At 36.0% G+C, this 24836-nt stretch overlaps 1 protein-coding gene and 1 long non-coding RNA gene across 2 annotated transcripts; both read left to right on the top strand.

The window, feature by feature from the left end:
• The first annotated feature begins 262 nt into the window (after positions 1-262).
• LOC110816199 (potassium transporter 7-like) lies at positions 263-24836 on the top strand. Its single transcript, XM_088206477.1, has 10 exons — positions 263-823; positions 8504-8732; positions 8853-9101; positions 9230-9280; positions 12282-12542; positions 21024-21076; positions 21189-21303; positions 21474-21728; positions 22360-22882; positions 23890-24836. Exons 1-10 carry the CDS (start codon positions 533-535, stop codon positions 24425-24427), a joined length of 2565 nt encoding a protein of 854 aa, XP_088062603.1. The 5' UTR covers positions 263-532; the 3' UTR covers positions 24428-24836.
• LOC110816200 (uncharacterized) lies at positions 834-5662 on the top strand. The gene is made up of 2 exons (XR_002539978.2): positions 834-4717; positions 4803-5662. It is a non-coding gene; the product is annotated as an uncharacterized LOC110816200 (long non-coding RNA).

Here is a 24836-nt window from a genome sequence, read left to right as displayed (position 1 = left end):
AGAAAATTAGATTTTATAATCTCACCTGAAACCCACGGAGGCCGTACTTTCCAGCTCAGCTTATCCATTAAAGTCTCTATAACCTCCCTGGCACGTTTCATTCATCAGCAAAAATCTTCGTTTATTTTTCTCTTAATTTTAATTAATTTTTCTTAGTTTAAATTAAGAGCATCTACCGTGGAGCTTTCCACGTAATGCGCAAGCTCCCTCCCCGCGCGTCAGATTATTCTCCCACTCAAATCCGTTTTACTTAAAACACTTCAAACCAGTTAAGTGATCAAAAACAAAACACAGACGCACACCGTTTTCCTTCTCTGCTTTTACATATCGCGTGATCCCAAAGCTCATTCGCAAAATTACAAATTCCAGCAAATTTCGAACCCTAAAATATCACCATGCACTATACATTTTCCGTCATTTTGAATTTCCCCTAATTTTACTTTCGCGGACATCTCTCGAGTTCTATCCATTTCGAATCTCGGGAAACCGATTTCTTTTGTGGACCTGGGGATTCGCGGTGGAGAGGGTGGTAATGGCGGAGGAGGGCAGTGCGAGGGGGTTTGAGAGGGATGAGATCAACGGCGGAAGAATGGGTTCGATGGACTCCACAGAATCGCGGTGGGTTTTCCAGAGTGATGATGATTCAGAGATCGATGATGACGAGGACGAAGACGCCAACGATGATGACGCTCGCCGCCGCATCGAATTGGATTCCGAGGATGAGGATAATGCGGAGCAGCGGTTGATTCGGACTGGGCCCCGCATCGATTCATTCGATGTTGAAGCACTGGAAGTCCCTGGAGCCCAGAGAAATGACTACGAGGTGGTTATATTAAACACTTTCCTTCCTCCTATATATGTGTCATGTATTTATGTATATGCATGCATGAATTGGTTTGTGTGCCTGGGTTTGTATTTATTAACATTAGGTGTTGCGTGGAAGCTATTAAAATGGTTTTTGAAAAGTTTCTTCGCTGTTAGTGCTACTAATTTGACATTTCAAGAGTTTTAAGGGAGATAACATTCATAAGAGTGTAGTGTGTTTGAACCATTTCCGGTGGCTCAGTGTGGAAAGGGGGTGAGGAGAGTTCATTATTTTGTGTATTGGAAGAAACTAGTTTTAAGATGTTATTAGTGGCGATTATTGTGGTACTATATTGGATGCTCTCTCTTTACTGAGAACCTTATATTGCTTTCTTTTTAAGGTAAGAAGGCTCCAAGGTCCAAGGAGGTGAAAATTTCATTTCTTTTTTTTTCGAAATAAAAAGTATAAATTAAATTAGCAGCCACCAGATGCTAACCTATATACAGATTATTTACATATCTATCACAATGTTAACAAGGTCCCCAAATCCTCCATAGAACAGAGAGGATGATCCAAAATAAAAAAGTCAAGGGTCTGAAACCATTGGTTCCTACTCATATAAAAATCCATCATATCATCTACCCCTTAAAAAACTCTTCTATTCCGTTCACCCAGAAAATGGTGGGTGGTTATGTCCACAAATTTCCTCCGCCAGCTTATTTTTTTGATGCCCAAATTTCATCTCTGATCGAACATGCCATTTGCTCAGCTGATACCCAATAAATTGTAAACCATCGACCATAGCTTGTACACTATTGGACACCATAAAAGAACATGACTACATGTTTCCCAGCACCTTCACACAAATAACGCCCACCCATTCACCATAGTCATTCCCCTCCTCATCAATTTGTAAATGGTCAGAATGCAACCCCTTCCGGCCTTCCGTGCAAAGACAACAATTTTGGAAGGAACTTTAACCTTCCATATCTATCTAAAAGGGAACTTGGTTCCATTGTTTTCCTGCTTAAATCAAATGCTTATAAAAGGATCTAACCAAAAATAACCCTGTATTAGTGAAACTCACACAGAGATTGATCATTATTGCCATCTGAAGTAATGAGAGACATGGTACTTAGGAGATTCTCATATTGATTGATTTTCCAATTATTGAGGTTTTTTAGTACGTTTACCTGCCATTTCTTTGCCCTCCCTTACCCCTAAATCTTTGAGAGAGTCACTAACTAATATGTCTTTTGTTTGTGTTAGGGCAAAGATCTGAGGGTACTAATCTCTAAGGGCTCCACCATCTAGCCATGGGTCTAACCAAAAATAGATTCCATCGCTCTTGCCAGCTTTCCATTTGATACATGTCTGGAATTTGTCCCTGTCCATGCAAATCTTTTTCTATAAACCTTTCTCGTGCGAGCTTGTAAATGTTCTGGTGTACCATCCTTTTTCATATGCTCCATACTTTACTTCTATCACCCTTCTCTACAACATTCCCTTTTTATTCATAAACCTCCACAACCATTTACTTTGTAAAGCCATGTTCATATCCACAAGAGATCTTAACCCTAATCCTCCCTGGGAAATTGGCTTATTGATCTCCTCTCAATCTATCAAATGATATCTTTTTTTTTCTCCAAATTGCCCCATAAGAATCTGCATTGGCTAATTTTCAATTTATTTGCAACGCTCGTCGGAATAGTCAACAAGGGCATGTAGTAAATGGGCAAGTTACCCAATATGCTTTTGATGGGTGTTAACCTCCCTTCTTTAGAAAGAAGAGCTCTCTTTCAACCTACTAACCTCTTTTCTTAAGTCACTGCCATATCATATGCCCTTACCTCTTTGTAATTAGCTTTCAATGGTAACTCCAAATATTTAATCAACAACTTAACAACTCTACATCCCAAGACACTCTGCAATCTATCGGCGTCTCTATCATCCCCCAATGTAACCATCTCAAACTTGGTAAGATTGATATCGATTCTCGAAGCTGTTTGAAAATCCATCAATAGGTTGATTATTGCACGCTCGTTCGACTCTTAGAACAGCATGGTATCGTTTGCGAAAAATATGTGAATTTTCTCCTCAGTGTGCTCCCCTACTCCCACTTTAAGGCATTTGAACAAGTCTAACTCCCTTGCTCCTAGCAACATCTTATTTAAAGCTTTCATAATTGCAATAATAACAAAAGGGATAGTTGATCTCCCTGTCTTAGACTTCTAAAAGTCTTGAAAAAAAAAAAAGATGGCCTTCTGTTGACCATAATCGTGAAGGATATGGAAGTTATGCAAGATTTTATCCATCTATTCCATTTTACACAAAAACCCATTCTCATAAGCATGTAATGCAAAAAGCTCCAATTAACATGATTGTACGCTTTTTCTGTGTCGGGCTTACATAGACTCCCTTTATTTTCTTGTACACCTGTTGTCAATAAGTGCGGCATTGAGGATTTGCCTACCCCCTATGGAGTATGTTGGCACTCACCTACCACCTTAACCATAACTCTTGATGTTCTTCTAGAAAGTATCTTTGCAATAAGTTTTTAAATGCTTACAATCAAGCTTATGATCCTAAAATCATTGATGATCTATACCTCTCCCACCTTAGCAATGAGCACCAGAAATGAGGAGTTTAGAGATCTTACAAAAGATTCGGATTCATGCAATTCCTTTAAGAGTTCCATAATGTTTTTCCCCATAAATTGCCAAAATTCATGAATAAATCCCATGTTAAAACCATCTGGACCAAGTGTTTTGTCCTTTTTGCACTGCTTTAAACCTTCGAGATTCTTTTATGAAAACTCTCTTTCCAAGGCCAACCTGCTAGTCTCATCTAAAATTCTAAAATTGACACCTTCCTGTTTAGGCCTCCAAGAAAAGTCTTCATGATATAATATGTCAAAATAGTCTCTGACCTTCTCTCTCAACAGATCATTTCCTTCCACACTCTTATAATTGATCTTAGACAATTCTACATGGTTGTTCATTTTGTGTCGATTTGCCAGGTAATGAAAGTATTTGTATTTCTATCGCTCTCCTTGATCCATTGAGCTCTTGATTTCTGCCTCCATAAAGTCTCCATTTTTAATCTAGTAGCTAGATCAAATTTTAATTACTCTCTCCACTCAAAGTCATCAGAAGTCAAAACCTCCTTGCCCTCTCTCTTATCAATAGACTCGATTTCATGAAGTAACATCATTATGTACAAATCATACCTCTTCCTTGCCTCCCTAAACCATTTCTTGATTTCATTTTTTAGTTGCTTCAATTTCTGTATTATTCTGAAGCTGGTCTTACCATCTATCCTTGTACCATTCCACCACTCCTGGATTTTGATACGAATTTTAATTTGTCTTCAAATTTGAAAGGACAAGGTCCCTACTTAATCCGACCAGAGACTAAACATCTAGGATAATGGTCAGAAATAGTCCCTTGCAAAAGTTTTTGGCATAGGTTCGAAGCTAGTAGTTGACAAGAAAACCCAAAAAAGTATCAATTTAAGAACACACTAGATTAATTCTTTGATTTGATCATGTCCATTTACCATCAAGAAGCGGTAAATCCACTAAATCTAATCTATTTGGTGTATCCTTGAATTCTTTGGCGCATATCTGCGAGAAATGTTCACCAGTTCTCGCATTTCTATGTAACACCACATTGAAGTCTCCCTCAACCACCCACAACCAATCTCACCTTCTTTTTTAGTTCTTCAAATCATTCCATAGCGTTCTTCTCTCTCTACCTTCACTCCTATTGTACACCCCAATAGATACCCATTTTTGTTCATTCCTAAGATCTTTAAACAGGTAGGAAATGGAACACTCACCCCCAACGTCTACGCATTTTGTAAATCCCTTCTTCCATAACAGAAGGATACCTTGAGCTTCTTCTCTTGCTGGTAATTATTTCTACCCAATCTCCTTAACCGTCCATAAACTTTGAATAATCCTAACTGAAATGATCTCCATTTTTGTTTCTTGCAGGCATATCACGTCCAGGTTCCATATGTTCATACAATCCCTGATTATTTGTCTCTTCTTGTCATTGTTTATGCCCATGCTATGATCGTCCAAACATCATTAAATCATACTGGATCCTCCTTTGCCCGTCTTATCCCCTTTCCTTGGGATGTCGTAATTAATTGTTTACTGCAGTCTCTTTACCCTTGATCTTAACCTAAGTCCTCTCTTCCTTCTTATTCTCCTTTCCTTTTTCTCTCAGTTTCTCTGAATAGAGCCATGACTTGCTCATCTAAATCATTAGAAGTAACCTCTATCATTGTGCTAATTTTCTGACGATTTTCAAGGACCCATCTGGAGCTTTCTTCTTTAATGAGAGCACTTATCCTCTCCCCCTTATTTTCTTCTTTTGCTCCCTCTCTGTGCACTACAGTTGACGTTTCCTCCTCATCAGGATCATCCACCACCGTTTCCTCCTTCACTAGGATAATTGCCATAACATAATTCATCCCCGTCCTGGTTACATTGTCCTTAGTTTGGCCATCCTCAAACCACATTCCCAAGATGTGACCATCTCCCGAGTCATCCACTTTTCGGCTTTGATCTGTCTCACCCATACCTCCACCTCCAACATTGGTGTTAATGGCTAACTTACCTATCTTTTGCATTGTTGACCGTACCATCCTTCTTCCACTGCTATTGGTGATCGTAAATGTTAGAGTTTTTCTTTTGTTCACGGGTCTGGGCACGGGTCTCAATACGAGTCTTAGACTCGGCCTCCTGACCCATTTTTTCAACCCATGGCCCTCTATATGGGTCTGTGCGCGGTTTTACTCAGGTGCCTGTCTCTTGTAAACATCTTCCATGCCCTTTTATTCCCAAAATGGTCCATTGTCTTTGCGTTTTGTGTCCCTTCCGAACGACAGACCCTCTGTGCATTTTGATCTATTGTATTTTGAATTTTGAAAAGTGTCGAGTCAGCAGCAAGTTTGGATCTCTCTTTCTCAACTCGTTCTCTAACCTCGCTCTGCCATGGATCACTTATGCAAAACTCCATTTCTGGTTCGGCTCCAATGTCACCCTCAGTTCCGATCAGCAGATCGGATAATAGAACGGCGTCAGCTACATCTCAATCCCCTCCATACCTTACTGACTTGTTTCGATGCCATGATCAATAGTTTCCTATTCTCCCTCATTGTCTTGCGTGATTTTCCAGCCACCTCATATAGGGTAAACATTTTTATTTTGAAATAATCATGTAGGGTAAACATTAGCCACCACTACCTGACCGCCTGCTCACCTTATGGCACACATATTCTTTTCACTGTGTCCTGGTTCTCCTTTGACAACATCAGATATCACCCTCTCCAGTTACGACCTAGAGCCACCATAGATTATGCCTCCTTCCTCTCATGCTCTCGCCCCGTGTCATGCCTCCTCTGGATCGGAAAAATTCCTTGAACGCCCCCAGCCACTCCACTTCGTCCTCCTAAAAGGTAATGGAAATCCGAAACCCTCTTCTGTTGAAGAAATTTCATTCTATTTCAAGATTTATCTGTACTTTGATGATTGGGGCATAAGGAAAAAGGAGAAATCATTATTCTGGTTGCTAGCATTTTAGTATGTGTTTGTCTATATTGCTGTCTTGTTTGAAGGTGAAGTTGAAGTTCCAATGAGGTAAAAAATGGTTGTGTGCATTGATTCTGGGATTTGGCTGGAAATAAATTTAGGTTTGATAATGGTGCTACTGAGTGTAGAGCTCACTGATTGGCTTTTGACAATGAAATTCTGGTTAGAATGTCTTTATAAAAAATATTGAGGAACTTTTCAAGGTTCATGGACAACCTAAATTTGATCTCATCACATCATAAACTTAGGTGCAAATAATAGATGTTGGGAACGTGGATTGGAGTGTGTCTAGGTTTGTAATGATTACTAACCTCTTTTCTCACTTTTTGAGTACTTGTGCCTCTCCCAAACCTCCTATCAAAATGAAGAAGAAAAGTACTTGGGAATTTAATTGTTCTTCCACATAAACAAAAGTCATCTATTTGTGAGTATGAATGTATTACTTGGTTTGCAATTTGTACTAGCAAAATTTAAAGCTGTGATTAACTTGGTTGCAAACAGCCTTTTTGTGGAGGGGCAAACCTACGTTTAAATGTAGATCAAATGATAGGTTTTTGTACTTTATTGGAAGATACTAGAATTACAAGTCCAATGATCTTATCTTTCACCAAAGGATAAAAATAAGGAAAATTGTTTTTTTTTTAACTAAACAAGATTTTATCACAAAATTTTGAAATAGATTTTTAACATATCATTGGTATGATGTAAAACATGCTTATCTCTTTAGATGTGCTCATTTTATTGTGAAATATCATATAAACAATTCATATAGTGGCTACGATCGTGTTTCAATCATTTATCCTGTTCTTCTGTTTGTTCTGAAAATGTTTTAGCTTTGGATAAAATTATGAGAAAAAGCTAATAAGATGATCTGAGCGCTCATATATTTAATGGGGTCTTAGTCAAAAGAACATCAGAAGGATGTCAGTATTAGAAGTGGGACAGCAGTCTGTTTCTTTCAGCGATCATTCAGGTTTTCCATTATCTGTACTTATTAAAAGATTAATTAAGAAAAGAGGTTGGTACTTGATCTTGCTTGAAGCGAATTCGCAACATTGATTCAGTTGCAGGTGTCAGATTTCTCCATATTTATATTTTTTTGTTTGGTTATGCTCATCCTGGAATTTCATTTGTTATCTTTATATTGGTGATATCTAAGTATGTTCTAAATATAAATCTGGTTTGTGTTTTTTTTCTGGGAGAAATAAATCTGGGATTGTTTCTTTCTAGAAAAAATAAACCTCTTGATGGTAAATTTTTTAGTTAAAAATTAAACTAGTTTAAGGCTTGGCTGTTCTACATGGATTGAGATTTATTTGTTCTTAAATGGGGTGATAGGTTTCTATTGAGAATTTCAGTGACCTAATTGATATGCTAACTGAATTGTAAATTCTTTTGTAAATGGGATTTGCACCCTCTTGGTGCTTGTAGGTAATACATACGTTACACTTTTTATTTCAAGAAGAAAATGGGGTGATAGGTCAAGAATTATTTAGTAGCATCTTGGGAATATTGGTGACATCAGAACTTTGATGTAGATTTAGATAGTTTATATCTTGTTAGCTTTCTGCTTATTTCTCTAAATCACCTGGAGGAACTAGATGTTTCTTTGAGCATCTTCATCTCCTCTTTATATGGTTTTTGATGGAGTAAGGATCAGAATCTGCTTTGGGAAGGGGCTATTTTTTTCTTGCAATATCTGTCCTTTGGTTGGAGAGAAAAGCGAGAATTTTTAAACGTCTCAGTTAATGACCTTTTGAAATTTGTATCAAACTAGCGAGTTCCTTTATCCACTTTATAAAGGGACTGGGTTGATACCAATAGTGTGTATACTTTGTTTATTTTGTTATTGTTTTTCTTTTTTTTTTTTCTAGTATAGCTTCCTGTCATTTAGTTTGTATATGTTTTCCTCTGTTTTAATGATTTTTCTTCTTTTAACCAAAAAAAAAAAATAATTGAAGAGCATTTGTTTTGCCTCATAAATGCTCTAGACAAGGTAATTTATGCCAGAAAGTTACTTTTTGTTGTGGTTAATTCTTATGCATGGTCAACTACTGATAGGATATTCTTTTTTATTTGTTTGAAATCAATTTCAGGACTTCAGCATAGGAAGGAGAATTATACTTGCATTTCAGACTCTTGGGGTTGTCTTTGGTGATGTTGGGACAAGTCCGTTATATACCTTCAATGTGATGTTTAGCAAAGCACCTATTAATGAAAGAGACGATGTTATTGGAGCATTATCCTTAGTCCTGTATACTATAATCTTAGTCCCTCTTGTCAAATATGTACTTGTTGTCCTTTTGGCCAATGATGATGGTGAAGGTATGCTATCTGTTGTAAATAAGGCTCATGCTCTTTCCTCTGTGTCTGATGCATCAATAAATGTTTCTATGTGTGCATTTTGCACGCGGCGTAACTATTTGGTTTGTTTTAATGCTGCAGGTGGGACTTTTGCATTGTACTCGTTGATTTGTCGGCATGCAAAGGTAAGTCTTCTCCCAAATCAGCTTCCATCAGATGCCCGCATATCAAGCTTCAGGTTAAAGGTGCCATCTGCTGAACTGGAGAGATCTCTAAAAATAAAAGAAAGACTTGAGAATTCATTGACCTTGAAAAAGATTCTTCTGATGTTAGTGCTTGCTGGCACTGCCATGGTGATTGCTGATGGGGCTATTACACCGGCAATGTCAGGTTTCGATCGCAGATGTTTTTCATGCTTTTTATTGTCATCTGTTGATCTAATCTTTACAAGTTGAACAGGATCTTTTTAAGTCTGCCCTTTCATATGGTTCCATACTCATTTGTCTCTCTTAATACAGTGATGTCAGCTGTTGGTGGTCTAAAGGTTGGACTAGATGCCATTAAACAAGGTAACATGATATCACAGACATTGACCTCACAGTTATTGTTTTCCATACCTTAATATCTTTGGTTTTTTTTAATTCCTTTACTATTTGCTGAAAAAAAAGCTTTTCTATTTGATACGTAGATATGTCTAGAAAAGCATTGCAAGTACTTAACGACTTTGAAAGAGTGGTATTAAATTGACTAGAAATAACTGTTATAACTTAATATTCTTCTGACCTGATCTTATACTGTTCATATGCTGATCAGAATGGAAGGTAGAGATAAGATGCATTAATAATCACAATTTTTCACATTAGAGTCTTTTGTTTTGAAGAAACTTGTGTAGAATAAGAAGATTTTAATTAGGAATAAATTTAATGTTAAAGAAGTTCTTATGATTTTTTGATAGAAAAGGGAGTATTATTAAGATTAAGAAAGATGAATTACAATAGTAGAGGATAACATATCCTCCTGAATTCTTCACAAAATGGACACTGAAACAAAATCTAATTACAAAGTAAAAGAACTGCCTGAACCCCAAAGATCAAAAGATTGTTGTCACCCATTTCCAATGAAGTACAGAAATGGAGATATCTGGAAAAGTTTCATGGGCTCTTCGCGTGGAATTTCAATTGGAAGGATCTAAGAAGTTTTTATATATTGTTATTCAATGTCTTTATTTATTTGGGCTATTTAAATTAGGAACAAGAATCTTTAGTTTCCTCTTTAATTATCTTCCTTACTAGTTATAAGTATGCATATATCAAGCCTATTAATTATTACAATGATTAGATGATAAACAATGACAAGCAATTAGGAATTGCTGGAGTTCTATTCCCTGTTATCTATCCCTCTGTTCTTTTGTCAAGTTAATATCCTGTCTAGCTTGTATTTCTTCATGTCAATCCCTAAACTTTCTCCTGTGCGTCTCTTTTTCTGTCTTCTCACCTGTTTTTCCTCTAATTTCTAAACTATCCGCGGGCAACTTGATTTCAAACTCTACCAACTTGTCGTATGTAAACCTTATTGAAGTCTTTAAGTGCTCCATAGATTGAAATTTCTTCCAAAAGAATGTTTCAGTTTCTGGGCCCATGTTTAAAGGTCTTTATTTCACAAAATTAGAAGCACTATTTATAATATGAAAATGACTAAGGGATGCCATCTATATGTCGAAGAAAGACACTTTGGAGTGCTACTTGTGATTTTGATAGACATGATTTGATTAGAGATAGTAATCAGATTGTGCTTTGTGTAGATCATCAAACTAACTAAAGTTTACAATGCTTGATTTGCAATCTGTCCGTATATAAAATATTTACAAATCAATCAAAATATTTGTAAGGTTCTCAAGATCCTTAATAGAAAAACTTGGAATCTGGAACCAATTAGTCCTTAAACCTATCAAAATTAAATTCTATATCCTTGAAACCCTCATGTTCCGTTTCTTCCAAATGGCCCAAAAAGTAGCCAGAGGGATAAGTCCCAGCATCTTATCCCCATGAATGCCTTTCCAATGGCCCAAAATTAAGATCCTTATATCTTGTTCTATGCTAATCTGGGATGGGGTTGTGTTTTTTGCTTTTTTGTGGGCTAAGATGCGGATTTTCTTGGGGTATGCCTTAGATGCAAATGCATCGGGAAACTATTGTACACTAGGGTCTTTCCTTTCTCTTTTCTTGTTTTTAGGTTTTCCTTTTTTCTCCTTGTTGAATGATGTCTTATCGTCACTACTGTAGACATCATCACTACAATTGTAATTTCTTATGTCCCTGTTAATGTGTGTGTATATATATTTCCTATCAAAAGAAGAAAGAACCTTATATTTTATTTGAGGTCATCCCTTGTCCAATCAATAAGATTTCGAGGATTTCTTACCTAATGTCTTCCTTAAGAAGAAAAACTTCTGTCAAAATGTCTATAACTATAATGGATCTATAGACATTTTGATTGACTATGTTTAAGCATCCTTTTACGACTTTTGGATGGATGTCTATAAAGGTAAACTGCAACTGCTTGGTGCCTCGTGAAGATGTATTTTTTCCTTCCTTATAAAAGAGGCATTTATGGTGACACATGTAATAACTAGCCCAATGGTTGCAGTTTATTAGGATTACTGAGGAGTTTTGAATTGATTTTGTGGAACTTGTTGTGTCTTCGCTGGCATGTAGGCAAAAATTACTAATGATTTAGGAGGCATTGGCGAAAGTGGACTGGAAACTGGATTAGCTCGATGACATGTGTCAACAACGAAGCGATATTAGTCCACTTTGCAGAGAGATTGGCTGGCTACCCTTGATTGAAAGTGATCAGTCTCTTCTCTTTTTTCTTTACATCTCTTTTTCCCCTTTTTGGGAGGATATCGAGTCTTCCTTTTCTCTACCTTTGTATTCTTCTGTAATAATTATTTTTTAATTAAAAAAATTATATCAGAAAACTATAAGTCATGTTGAACAAAATAATCTTAACTTTGAATAGTATTAATAATGCTGTCCCGTTTCAAAGTAATTCCACTAGTCAATGAGCAGGAAGAGGTTTAGGAAATTGATTTCAAGCAAGAAAGGCAAGCCCATTGATTTGACTATGAGAGGGCTATGATTCCCGTTGAGAAAGAAGAGTTTACAGCTACCGGCACTGAAGAACTAATAATATTTATTATTATTATTTTGTATTTCAAAATTATTCTGCCTATTTAAGTAGATTTAAAGTTATAGAAACTTCTGATTTTTTCTTTTATTTTAATATTTTCTTTATTAGTTGTAATTAATACCTATATATAGACTGGTAATTATCCAGAGAAGAGAATATACAATAATGGTTAAAATAGAGGCAGGTTGTTGGTGAATGTTTTTTTTTGTCATGGATTCTCCATTTCTTATTTGAAATGTGGATATTCTACTTCTGTGAAAATTTTCTTCCCCTATTCATCTAAACAAGTTGCCTATGATCTTGACAGCATTTTTTATTATTAATATACAGAAGGTAGGCATGTCACTAATTTACTGCTTTGCCTTTTTTATTGCACAGATCAAGTGGTGATGATTTCAGTTGCCTGCCTTATAATTTTATTCAGTGTACAGAAGTTTGGGACAAGTAAAGTGGGACTTGCTGTAGGCCCTGCGTTATTTCTGTGGTTTTGTTCTCTTGCAGGCATTGGGATTTACAACCTTGTTATATATGACAGCAGTGTTTTTCAAGCATTCAATCCTGTTCACATCTATTCCTTCTTCAAGAGGAACTCAACTAATGCTTGGTATTCCCTTGGAGGTTGTCTTCTATGCGTGACAGGTATAAATGTGCAAGTCTTGGAATGTAGACTATACAGAAGAGTGTATGTGATCTTTTTGCTTTTGGATATGTTTGCAAAATTTGTTTGAGTATATTATTTTTCTTGACACAAAAAGTAATATATAAGACAAGAAAGAATAGATATCCACCTATAGAGAATAAGCTATCCCTAGAATCACAAAGAAAGAGAAAAGACATACTAGAGAACAAAGAGAAATAACCTATAGCTAGTGTATTTGATCTACCTTCTTTCTTTATAACTTCTCAACTTGTTTCTGTTCTACTGGCTCCGTAGCTAATTACTCTATTCTTATTGTAAATTGAACAGGTAAAAAACAATAAGCACTTTAAGCACATACACAAAAAGTCAATATAGAGGTGCTTATTTTTTTACTTAGAAGGTGCTTGTAGCACCATTTGCTCGCACATATTAGGTTCCTCTTCTCTCTTTTTGTTTCACCTCTCCTCCAACCTTGCAATTTCCAATCTTTGGATCAACATCCTAGCCTTAAGCTCAATCATATACTTCCTCTTCCCATGAAACTCCTTTTAATTGAAAGGAAGTCATTTGATATTGTCCTTGAGGGTAGAAAAACTCTTGATTCTCCCTTGATGGATTCCCGAAATTCATTGATCTTGTTTTCTTTTTTACTATTTGAGAATGATATGGAGAAGAAAAGGAAACTTTTCTTATTGAGAAAAAAATCTCTCGAGTGGAAAATGTCTCTTACGGGTGGCGAATATTTTCCCATGTTTTGCTTTTGGGTTTTCTTGGAATTTTGACTCTTTTTTGTCCGATTTTTTTCCTTGGCTCGGTTGGTTGCTTGAAGAGTTTAAGTCATCCGTACTCACATCACAAACATTGGTGTGATGACTGCAGAAAACTAAATCATACTTAATATAATTTCTGGAAAATTCATGGAAAACCAGCTGATTTGAAAACCATAAAATTAGTCATGGATAAAGAAGGTAAGGGAAACACTTTTCTTTAAAAAAAAAAACAGAAGGTAAGGGAAACTATGCCTCTCTTGATGGAACTGTCTCCACTAGGGAATCATGCCCATCCAACAAAGAGTAGATAAAAACCCTCCAAAAAATGTTCCTATCGAGACTATGTCAATAACAACATATAAGTTGAGACAATAGCCTAAAAGGATCATTTCTTTAGTACTCTCAATGCTATTTTAGAAAATTAAGATATTTGGATAATTGACTAAGGGCATCCAATCACATGAGGGAAATAAAACTTTTGTTTTAAAAATATAATCCATGCAATAAAAATTTTACTGCAAAAATAGCGGATAGATCTCACTCAAGTGTGCCGGAATAGTTGATATCCTCATCTTAAAGAAGTTAACCTTAAAGGTTCCATAATACAATGTGTGTTGAGTCTCAAGATAATCCAACTTATTTAGACAATCTTAGTATAATTATTTTATGACATTATCGATTGAGATACTTAAAATTTGTATGTCTTCCAAAATTATTCATTTCTTTATTCAGAAAAAAAAAATTTGAAAAACTTTCAATATATCAATTGTCAAAACATACTCGTACTATATGTTTATCTAAATATATATATATATATATTCCATGTCACATATTGATGTTTGGGGATTATTTAAAATCAACAATATCGTTGGTACTAGATGGTTTGTTTCCTTTTGTAGATGATCATATAAAAATTACATGACTATTTCTCATGAAAGAAGAATAAGAAGTTGACTATATATTCAGAAAATTTAACATGGTTCAAACTCAATTTCGGACAAAGTATTGAAGATAAACATGCAAGAGTATTTTTTTTTTTAAATAAAAGTAAGGATGTATTAAGTAAGTGACACCAAGGGGGTGCCCCCATGTACAAAAGAGTTACAGGTCAATAAGTATATCTACAATTGCTCTTAAGTCATCTGTAGAGTATAAGTTATGACCCAAAAATAATGGGACCACCTATTTTTGATATTTACAAATGTTTCTTCAATGCCCTCAAAAGCTCTATTGTTCATTTCCTTTCAAATAACCCAAAAAATGGTTAAGGGGATGAGACGAGAAGCTTTTTTATTAGAGGAAAAACTTTCCCACGCCAGAAGCTCATTAATCACAGAATTGACCATAACCCAGTGGACATTAGATAGGCTGTAAACCAGGGACCAAAGTTGATAGGTGAAAGGGCACCAAAACAGGATGTGATTTGGACTTTCAACGGTGCACTTGCAAAGGAAACACCTATTAGCTAGAGAGTTCACCAAGTTATCAATGGTAAGGATACGATTCTTGGCAGCTTCCCTGGCCAAAAAAAGATAATCTCCGGGGGGGGGGGGGGGGGGGGGTTGGGGGTGGGACTTCCAGATAATTTTATAGGGGAACAGAGGAGTGGTAGGCATGCCATTTTTGGTCAAATAGTTATAACAGGATCTGATAGTGAACATTCCATTCTTCTTAAGGTTCCAACAGAGTTTGTCATTATAGTCTGTGAGATGAATCTTAGCCATTAGAGTCATGAACCCCTTGAACTCAGAGACCTCCCAATCTTGAAGATTTCTGCACAAAAAAACAGTACATACCCCTCCGCCCTCATTGCCAAAAGCCCCTGACATATAAGTCACTGTTTTGATCAATAGCATAAATCATAGGAAATTTATCCTTCAGTTTAGTGTCACCAATCCAGAGATCGTGCCGGAATTTAATCTGGTCCCCTCTTCCAATCTGCCAGTGGGAGCAATCATACACTGTCTTGAACATATTCATGATAGCCTTCCATAAACTGAGACCTTGTGGTCTGTTGGCAACACAGAAATTGTCGAGCTTATCTCTCCTCATCCATTTAATGTTAATGTTTTTTTTCCAAAAACTATTGATCTCCACCAAATAATGCCAAATCCATTTAGCATGAAGAGCTTTGTTAATAGTGGTGATAGATCTAAGACCTGATCCGCCCCTTCTAATCAGTTTCTTGACATCATCCCAACGAACCAGATGGTATCTCCTCTTTTCCTTAGTATCAGCCCAAAGAAATATGTTAAGAATAGCTTCAAGTTCTTTTGGCAATGTGAACCGGGATAGTGAAAACTGTCAAATAGCAGATAGGGAGGTTGGAGAGTGCTTTTGATGAGTGTCAATCTACCCCCTTTAGATTAAAAACGGCCTTTTCAGCTGCTGAGTCTTTGATCAAACATGTTTATAACCGGACCACACCCAGCACTATCTTTGTACTTGTTACCGAGCGGAAAGCTAAGGTATTTAATAGGTAATTTAACTTCTTTGCAACCCAGAACCGAAGCCAAATGTTTTCTACAGGTTCCGTTTCCAATACATACCGGTTCTCATTTTCTAATATTGATCTTAAGGCCTGAAACAGCTTGGAAGTAAAGAAGGATACATCTCAAATTAAGCATGTAATCAATACTTCGTTTACAGAAAATCAAAGAGTCATCTGTAAAAAACAAATGGAAAACCTCTAGTTTATTTGGGGATTTACCAATTTTCACCCCTTCAAATAGGTTTTGCTCACCAGCCCTCTTCAAAAGAATATTTTAAAATTTTTTTGATATCTATAAATTGTTCATCAAAATTCATGTGTTGATACCCCTTAACAAAATAAGATAACCAAAAGGAAGAATAAACATCTCTTGAACATTACCTGGTCTCTCATGTCCACTACTCAAGTTTTGAAATTTTTCTATAGGAAAGTTGTTGTAATTGTGACCTACCTTATTAATAGAATAATTTCCCAGGTCCTTGAGCTTTAAACACCCTATCAAGTCATGCTTCAATACTTTCCAACCACTTGACTTCTATCTACCCTGCCTATCAAAATCTTTAGTTATTCAACACTTATTCATTTACACAACCATCAGAAAAAAACTAGGCCCCAAATCAATAGAATATTTCTTTTTTTGGGTACTCATCAAACCAAAAGGTATATAAGTGTTATTTATCAGTCACATGGACATTCTATAACTTTATGGATGTCATCCTTCAATTAAACCAACTATGTTACAGAATTGGTATCTAGTTGGACAAGAATACATAAGAATTCGTTTTCAGAACTCTGCCACTGAATATTTCATTCTCTAACTAAACCCATGCAGTCCTCAGAACACACAGGATAAGGTGATACACTTGGACCTTTGAACCTACTCACGACGCTAAAAAACTTGAACTTTAGGTCTACACTAGAAGGAACAAGAATCAAGAAGAAAAAGAGTCACAACCACCTGATTAGAGTCATGTGTCCAAGCCAGATCTAGATTCAACATCATTGAATACTTCGGTAATACAAGTTCGGGTCTCTCCCTTGATAATTTTTATAATAATAATATACCTATTTCTATAAGAAAACAAAAAAAAAAGAAGGTATTTGATCATCGAATTCAGAATTTTATTTCATACAAAAATCTGTCTTCAACTCAACAGACATTTATTAGCAATATTGATAAAATATAGATATAAAAAACAATACATGAAGCGCTAAAAGTATTCGAATAAAAAAACTATAATAATGGAGGAAATTGAAGCCTAAGAAAATAATGAACTTGGAAAATAATAGAACTACCACCAGAAAAGCACCCGGTAAGCTGTAAATAGGTGTCATAATCAAGGATAATGCTGATTGTAACAGATTCAAAACTGGATTAGTGGCCAAAAAATTTACTCAATATTATGGAATCAAGTATTAGTAGACATTACATCAATAGCAAAACTTAACACGGTCCATGTTCCTAGCTACCAATCTGGATTCGGCCCGTATTCCAATTAGATGTGAAGATTCCTTTTCTTAATGAAGAGTTGGAGGAAGAAGTTTATGTGGAGATACCACCAAGATTTGATAGTCAATTCGCTAACAGAAAGGTCCGTAGACTCAAAGAGTCCTTATATGGTCTCAAACAATCCCAAGAGCATGGCTTGACAAATTGACTAAGGCAATCAAGAGGTTTGGATAGAGTTAATGCCAAACAGATCATACTATATTTGTTAAGCATGATCCTTCAGGAAATATGACAATCCTTATCGTATATGTAGATGATATAATAATTACAAATGATGACATAAAAGATATACTGAGTAAAAAAAAGTCTTAATTAAAGAATTTGATATTAAAGATCTAGAAAATCTCAAATATTTTTTGGAAATAGAAATTGTTAGGTCAAGGAAAAGAATCTCAATTTTATTTGCCAAAATACATGCTGGATTTTCTAAAAGAGACTGGAATACTTGGATGCAGGCCTGCAGGCACAGTCATGGATTTCAACATTAAACTGGGAAGTAAAATTAATAGTGCTCCAGTTGATAACAAAAAAGGTCAACATATAATGGGTAAACTGATTTATCTCTCACATATTAGACAAACTATCATTTTTGCCGACAGTGTTGTGAATCAATTCATGAATTACCAAACTGAAGAACTTATGGAAGCGATGTTGCAAATTCTCAAGTATTTAGAAATGACAGTTGAATAAGGACTATTTTTAAAGAAAAACAGAAACTAAGAGGTTAAAATATATATGGATGCAGATTGGGCTGGTTTTATAACTAATATAAGATCCACATTTGCATATTGTACATATGTATGAGGAAACCTAGTTATTTGGAAAAGTAAAAAGCAGTCAATGGTATCAAGGAGTAGTGTGAGACTTAGTTTAGAGCTTTAGCATATAGTATATATGAATGAATGTGGTAACAAAGGGTATTGGTTGAATTAAGAATTCCCTCTTTGGAGCCTATGAAAGTGTTATGTGACAATCAATTCACAATAAGCATAGAAAAAAACCTCGTTCATCATGATCGAATTAAGTATGTAGAGATTGATACACTAGTACTACCCTTATGACACATTCAATCTTACTATCAAATCGCAGATATTTTTGCCAAGACATTACTTAGGAAGACTTTTGAAGAATTGAGTTCCAAGCTTGGTTTGCGCAACATCTTCAAATCAACTTGAGGGGGAGTGTAGGAATCCGACTTCTTGTAGAAGTTCAATCCCTATGTAGATTAGTATATTTAGTAAATCTCCTTACAAAGCAAAATTATAGTTGATTTTCATAATTAGAAGATTTTTTTCTTTTATGAGACTGATTTGTATTTAGTTTAATCTTCTCCAATATATATTCAAATGTTTTAAATTAAATATCATAAATAAAAATTCAATAAACAGAAATTTTAATTATAAATTCTCAACTTGGAATATAAAACTTTGAGAAAATTTATCAAGGATCAAAAATAGAAATTTTGGATCTCAATAATCAAATCAGTAACTCAATGGTGATTACCTCTGTATCATATGCTGTGATTGTCAATGGTGGCCCCTCAAAATTCTTTAGGCCATCTAAAGGGTTGAGATAAGGGGATCACCTGTCACCATTCCTGTTCATAGTGGTAATGGAAGCTCTTAACAGAATGATCCTGAAGGCCATATTCCATGGCTTGAAGGTTGGGAAAGGTGCCTTTAAGGAAGAAATAACTCATTTATTTTTCGCTGATGATGTTCTGTTTTTAGCGAACCAGATTTGACAGCCTTGTTGAACAATAGATGCATCTTAATGGGGTTCCAAGTGGTTTATGAATTGAAGATTAACTTTTCAAAATCTGAATTTGTGGGGTTGGGTGAGTGGATGACAAATCAGACTCGATTGTGGCTTTCGGATGCAAGAAGTCCAATATGCCAATAAAGTATCTTGGCTTACCTTTCGGGGCAAATTATAAAGACCAAGGGACTTGGGACCTGATTATCAGCAGAATTGAAGGGAGATTGGCTGGTTGGAAAAGAAACTTACCGTCTAAAGGTGGCCGTCTTACACTTGTCAAGAGCACCCTTAGCAATCTGCCTGTGTACTACCTATCTTTATTGTCTATCCCTTGCAATGTGCCTAAAAGGTTGGAATCTTTATAAAACAACTTTTTTTTTGAGGGGGTAAGAAGGATGGCAGAGAATTTCATCTCGTGGCTTGGAATGAGCTGAAAAAACCTTTACAAAATGTTGGTCTTGGGATTAGATCTTTGGTGGAAATGAATATTGCTTTGCGAGGAAAATGGCTGTGGCGCTTTATCAACGAGGAAAAAGCTTTTTGGAGGAGAGTTATTGCTTCAAAATATTTTATTGATGGTTCTGGTTGGTTATCTATTGGGGTGGTGAGAAATCACAGAAAAGGTCTATAGAAAAACATTTTAGATGGTAAAGAAAAATTCCTTAGACAAATCAGATGGAAGGTGGGTTGTGGGGATGAGATCAGCTTCTGGGAAGACGAATGGCTGGAGGGAGGTCTCCTCAGGGACAGATTTCCTGCAATTTTTGCCATTTCTGAAAATAAAGCTGTCTGGGTGAGTGCTTGCTTTATTAATTGTCAGTATGGGGAGGGTTTTGGCAGGTGGTGGTCAATCGTAATCTGAATGATTGGGAATTCCTGAGTATGAAAAAATGTTGGAGTTACTGTCAGAGATCAGGCTGAATGATATTGAGGATAAACCTGAATGGAAAGTCACAAAACACGGTTCTCTCTCTCAAATCTTGGTATAAGTTTCTTAGGCAGGGGGAGGATAATCCACATCACAGTGGGGTCGTTACACTGTCATTTCCTTACAAACTGATATGGAAAATAAAGGTGACTCCAAGGGTTTCATTCTTTGCATGGGAAGCTAGCAGAGAATGTATTTTGACCATAGATAAGTTTAGGAGGGGGTTAATTTTGGTAAATGCCTATTATCTCTGCAAAAAAGCTGAGGAAGACTGCAGGCACCTTCTTTTACATTGCCCTGTCGTTTATCATCTGCGATGTATGGTCTACAACTGGTTGGGTATTAGCTGGGTTTGTTTGGGATCTATCAGAGAAGAGATTTGGGCTTGGAAGCAACTCAGTAACAGTTGTATCCTTACTGATTTGATTCCCATTTTGCTTATGTGGACTGTGTGGAAAGCTAGGAACTGTGAGGGCTTTGAGGGTCTTGATGACACTAATGATTTTGATGTACTGAAGAATAGATGGCTTGGTACCCTAAAGTTTTTGCTTACGGGTCATCCTTTGGTTTATTTTGAGTTATTTAGGAAGATTATTGGTATGGACAGCTAAGCTGTAAATAATTGTACATGCTCTTTTGCACCTCTGATGCTCATACTAATACCACTTTTCTATTTTTCACTTCAAAAAAAAAAGTAACTCAATGGATGAATAGTAATTATATGGATAATCTGGCCAGTAAGTAAATAGTATCCGAATTGAATAAGAAGTAATAAATTCATATTAATAATATTTCTCTAGTTAATAATTACTAATAATAAGCTAAATACTTTAGTAATACATAAACATTACAATTGCATAAATATCTCCTGTGAAAATATGTCCCTTCTATTATCTTTTTGTTCTGCGTCATAAATATTTTACCTGTTTATTAAAAAAATAAAATAAAAGGAAGGGAGCTTTGGTTGGATGTCAATTATAAGCACTGTATCCAAGTTGTAAAGGATGCTGGATTTTGTTTCAGGTTCAGAAGCAATGTTTGCAGATCTTTGCTACTTTTCTGTGCGATCTGTTCAGGTATTGGAGGAACGGAATAGAGGCTATTGAATCCTTAAGTTTGTCCTTTTCATCTATTACTTGGTGTTCTAATCATCTGCAATTTTGATTTATTGGTAGTGGTTGTCTGCAGCTCACATTTGTATTTCTGGTTTTGCCTTGCCTTTTACTGGGTTATTTGGGTCAAGCTGCCTATCTTCTGGAAAATCATAATGATGCCGCACAAGCTTTCTTTTCTTCAGTTCCAAGTAAGATTGCCTTCAATAAGGTCTATGAATTCTTTTGAATATGCTCTCCTTTGGTTACAGGATCCTTGTCACCTTCTTTTTCAATCCTTGATATCTTGCTTGCGTTATTTATATTTACCAATCTTCTTTGTATAAAACATAATTTTTTTATTTATTACAATCTCTTACAGGCGCTGCTTTCTGGCCAGTCTTTCTCATTGCTAATATTGCTGCTTTGATTGCCAGTCGTGCAATGACAACAGCCACATTTTCTTGTATAAAACAATCAACGGCACTTGGTTGTTTTCCTCGTCTTAAAATCGTTCACACCTCTCGAAAATTCATGGGTCAGATCTATATCCCCGTCATTAACTGGTTTTTGCTGGGGGTATGCCTAATCTTCATTTGCACTATCTCAAGCATTAATGAGATGGGAAATGCATATGGTAAGAGTATTCTCTGATTTTATTTAACATATTTTGTTGACACGGTTTCAGTTGTTTGTCATCCATTTTGTTTGTTAACCAGGCTTTTATGCACTGTTCAACAAAAGAGTGAAAAAAGGACTATTACAGGGTGTATAGTGTGAAGACAATAGCATCTTGTTGAGCAGTACATCTGTTATTGCATCAAAATATACTGGATCTTATTAAAGTTCGGTTTAATTTCATTTGCCATACTTGCCTTGTAATTCTTTGTGTTTGCTTAGAAAAGTAGCAAATCTATTCTGCTCACTACAAGGGGAAGTTGATTGTGAGACCAAGGTGATTTGCATGATTAATTAATAAGCTAACAAGATGGTAATTCTCCAATTGTCTACCGGCACATGCTGTTGAGCTTATACTAAATTTGTTCCCTTTAACTCAATAGCTTATCTGGGCAGTTGTTTTAGGTGTCCTTGAATGATAGATAATATATATATATATATATATTATATTATAACATAGTCAAGTGGAATGACTTGTCATCAGACATTTTACTCTCCGTTACTTGATCTTGATGCTGTATCTGTTACTGTTATTATGCAAGCGTGCTTTTTCTGATACTGGAGTTTTTTCCTCTTCTTTTCTTTACCAGGTATTGCAGAGCTAGGGGTAATGATGATGACAACAATTTTAGTGACAATTGTTATGCTGCTTATATGGCAGATAAACATTATAGTTGTCCTCAGTTTTGTGGTTATTTTCCTGGGATTAGAATTGACCTTTTTCTCATCAGTCTTATCATTTGTGGGGGACGGAAGTTGGATAATATTAGTTTTTGCAGCAACAATGTTTTTTATAATGTATGTCTGGAATTATGGGAGCAAGCTTAAATATGAAACTGAAGTCAAGCAAAAACTGTCAATGGATTTAATGCGAGAATTGGGTTGCAATCTGGGGACAATAAGAGCTCCTGGTATTGGTTTGCTATATAATGAGCTAGTGAAGGGAGTACCTGCAATATTTGGCCATTTTCTGACCACTCTTCCTGCTATTCATTCCATGATCATATTTGTGTCTATAAAGTATGTTCCCGTTCCTGTGGTGCCTCAGAATGAAAGGTTCCTTTTTAGGCGAGTCTGCCCCAAAAGTTACCATATATTTCGTTGCATTGCCAGGTAACATGCATTTCCGTTGCCACATTAGCATGTTTTATGAATGAATCATATAAACAAGCACGTTTAGAAGTGAGGTTTGATTTCGTAAGAATCTACGGCAATCACCCATTTTGTCTTCTCTGTTTGTATGTGGTTGCAGAGTTTCATTGTCAGTCTGATTAAATTCATTTCTCATTCCTTTACCTCTCAATTAGTGGATCATGTATGAATCTAGTAATTCAGAGGTAAAGGAACGGGGACTGAATTGAACCAGATGGATTTAAATAGTATATAAATTTGTTTTTCTTTTTATTATCAAATAGAGGTAGGGACTGTTGGGCCATGTTTAGTTTAAATTATCAATTCTTTGGAACAGAAGTAGGAATAAAACAGAAATGGGAGAAAGATTTTGATGAAAATGGTATTTAAATTCTATGTTCAATCCAAGCTAGGTGGATTGTGACATTCCTCTTACTTAAAACGTGGATATAGAGTTTTACCATTTTAGAATTCAACATGAAAGTATGGTTGGTATAATTGTGAATGTAATATGAAATTTATGATATTTTCTATGTATCAAGTAATTGAGATCTAGGAATAAAGTAGGAAAAGAATAGGTTTTGAATAAATGGGGAAATAATGTTTGATGGTATAGATCACAAGGCGTCTGGTACAATTAATATCAATCACTTGGCACTTTCACATCATCTGAAGTGCCAAGGAATTAAATTATCTGCAGGAGGTATGCAGAAGTCAAAATAGGCTAATCCTCTCCCTTCACCCCCTCCACTTCCCCCTTCCCCTCCAAAAAATGAAAAGTTTTGATGGCAAACTATTTGGATTCTGCCTCAGAAATCCATCATCTGTGGAATAGCTTCAGGTACCCTTAATCATGTTGGTGCAAACATAGGAGTTAAGTTCTATCATCATTCCAGTTTGGGGTTTCGAGAAGGCTCGGCTCCCTATTCCTGTGTCTATGCTTTCAAATATGCTACATGCTTACAGTTTATATGTAACCACTTCAACAGGTATGGCTACAAGGATGTCCGGAAGGAAAATCACCAAGCATTTGAGCAACTACTGATTGAGAGTCTGGAAAAGTTTATTCGAAGAGAAGCCCAGGAGCGATCATTGGAGAGTGATGGTGAGGAAGACACAGATTCTGAGGGCGATCTCTCTTGCTCGAGAGTTCTTATAGCTCCCAATGGTAGTGTGTATTCACTTGGTGTTCCTCTTCTGGCTGAGTTTAGGGATACAAACCAGCAAATTTCTGAGGCAAGCACCTCTGAGGTGGTGAAGCCAGCATCTCCTGCAGAATCAGCTGTTCCTGATGCAGAGCAGAGTCTTGAGAGGGAACTATCATTTATTCGTAAGGCTAAAGAATCAGGGGTTGTTTATCTTCTTGGTCATGGAGATATTAGGGCCAGGAAGGATTCATGGTTTATCAAGAAGTTGATCATAAACTACTTCTATGCTTTCCTGAGAAAGAACTGTAGGAGAGGAATTGCAAACTTGAGTGTTCCTCACTCACATCTGATGCAGGTCGGAATGACTTACATGGTTTAATGATTGATTTTGTTGGAGTCAGGTTCATTATCCAACGTTGATACTGGCGTTGCAGTTTTTGATACTTCTTTTAGGAGAATCGCAGTCTAAAGAGTGAAGCTATATCTCGAGATCATACCATGAAACTATCCGACAGGCAATGGAAGCTATATCCAGTGATTACAAAGCGCGTCATGTTGAGCCATTTGGATTTGCAAAAGATAGAATCCTTTTTCACCTTGTTGAATAGGAAGTTTTGTTCATGTATTCATTTCCATGTTATGGCCGGTTCCTACCAAATGTGAAGGAGGTTCATCCGAAAGCAATCCCACTTTTTCCTTTTCTATATTTACAAAACTTCCAAAATGATGGAAAAAAGTGAGCTGGCATCGTGTATAGATTAGCAATTCAAACTCTGTTTGTTTCTCTC

This window comes from Carica papaya, chromosome 6, assembly GCF_054855325.1.
Source record: "Carica papaya isolate Zhongbai chromosome 6, ASM5485532v1, whole genome shotgun sequence".
Classification (NCBI taxonomy): Eukaryota; Viridiplantae; Streptophyta; class Magnoliopsida; order Brassicales; family Caricaceae; genus Carica; species Carica papaya.
The sequence above is the reverse complement of the archived record's forward strand: the minus strand, read 5'-3'. Positions and strand labels throughout refer to the sequence as shown.

Bases quoted from the DNA above. Each gene is read 5' to 3' on its own strand.
- LOC110816199 (XM_088206477.1), top strand. From the start codon at position 533: ATGGCGGAGGAGGGCAGTGCGAGGGGGTTTGAGAGGGATGAGATCAAC. The intron at 21,077-21,188 runs GTATTGGAGGAA...GGTTGTCTGCAG, and splicing joins TTTCTGTGCGATCTGTTCAG to CTCACATTTGTATTTCTGGT. The intron at 21,304-21,473 runs GTAAGATTGCCT...AATCTCTTACAG, and splicing joins TTTCTTTTCTTCAGTTCCAA to GCGCTGCTTTCTGGCCAGTC.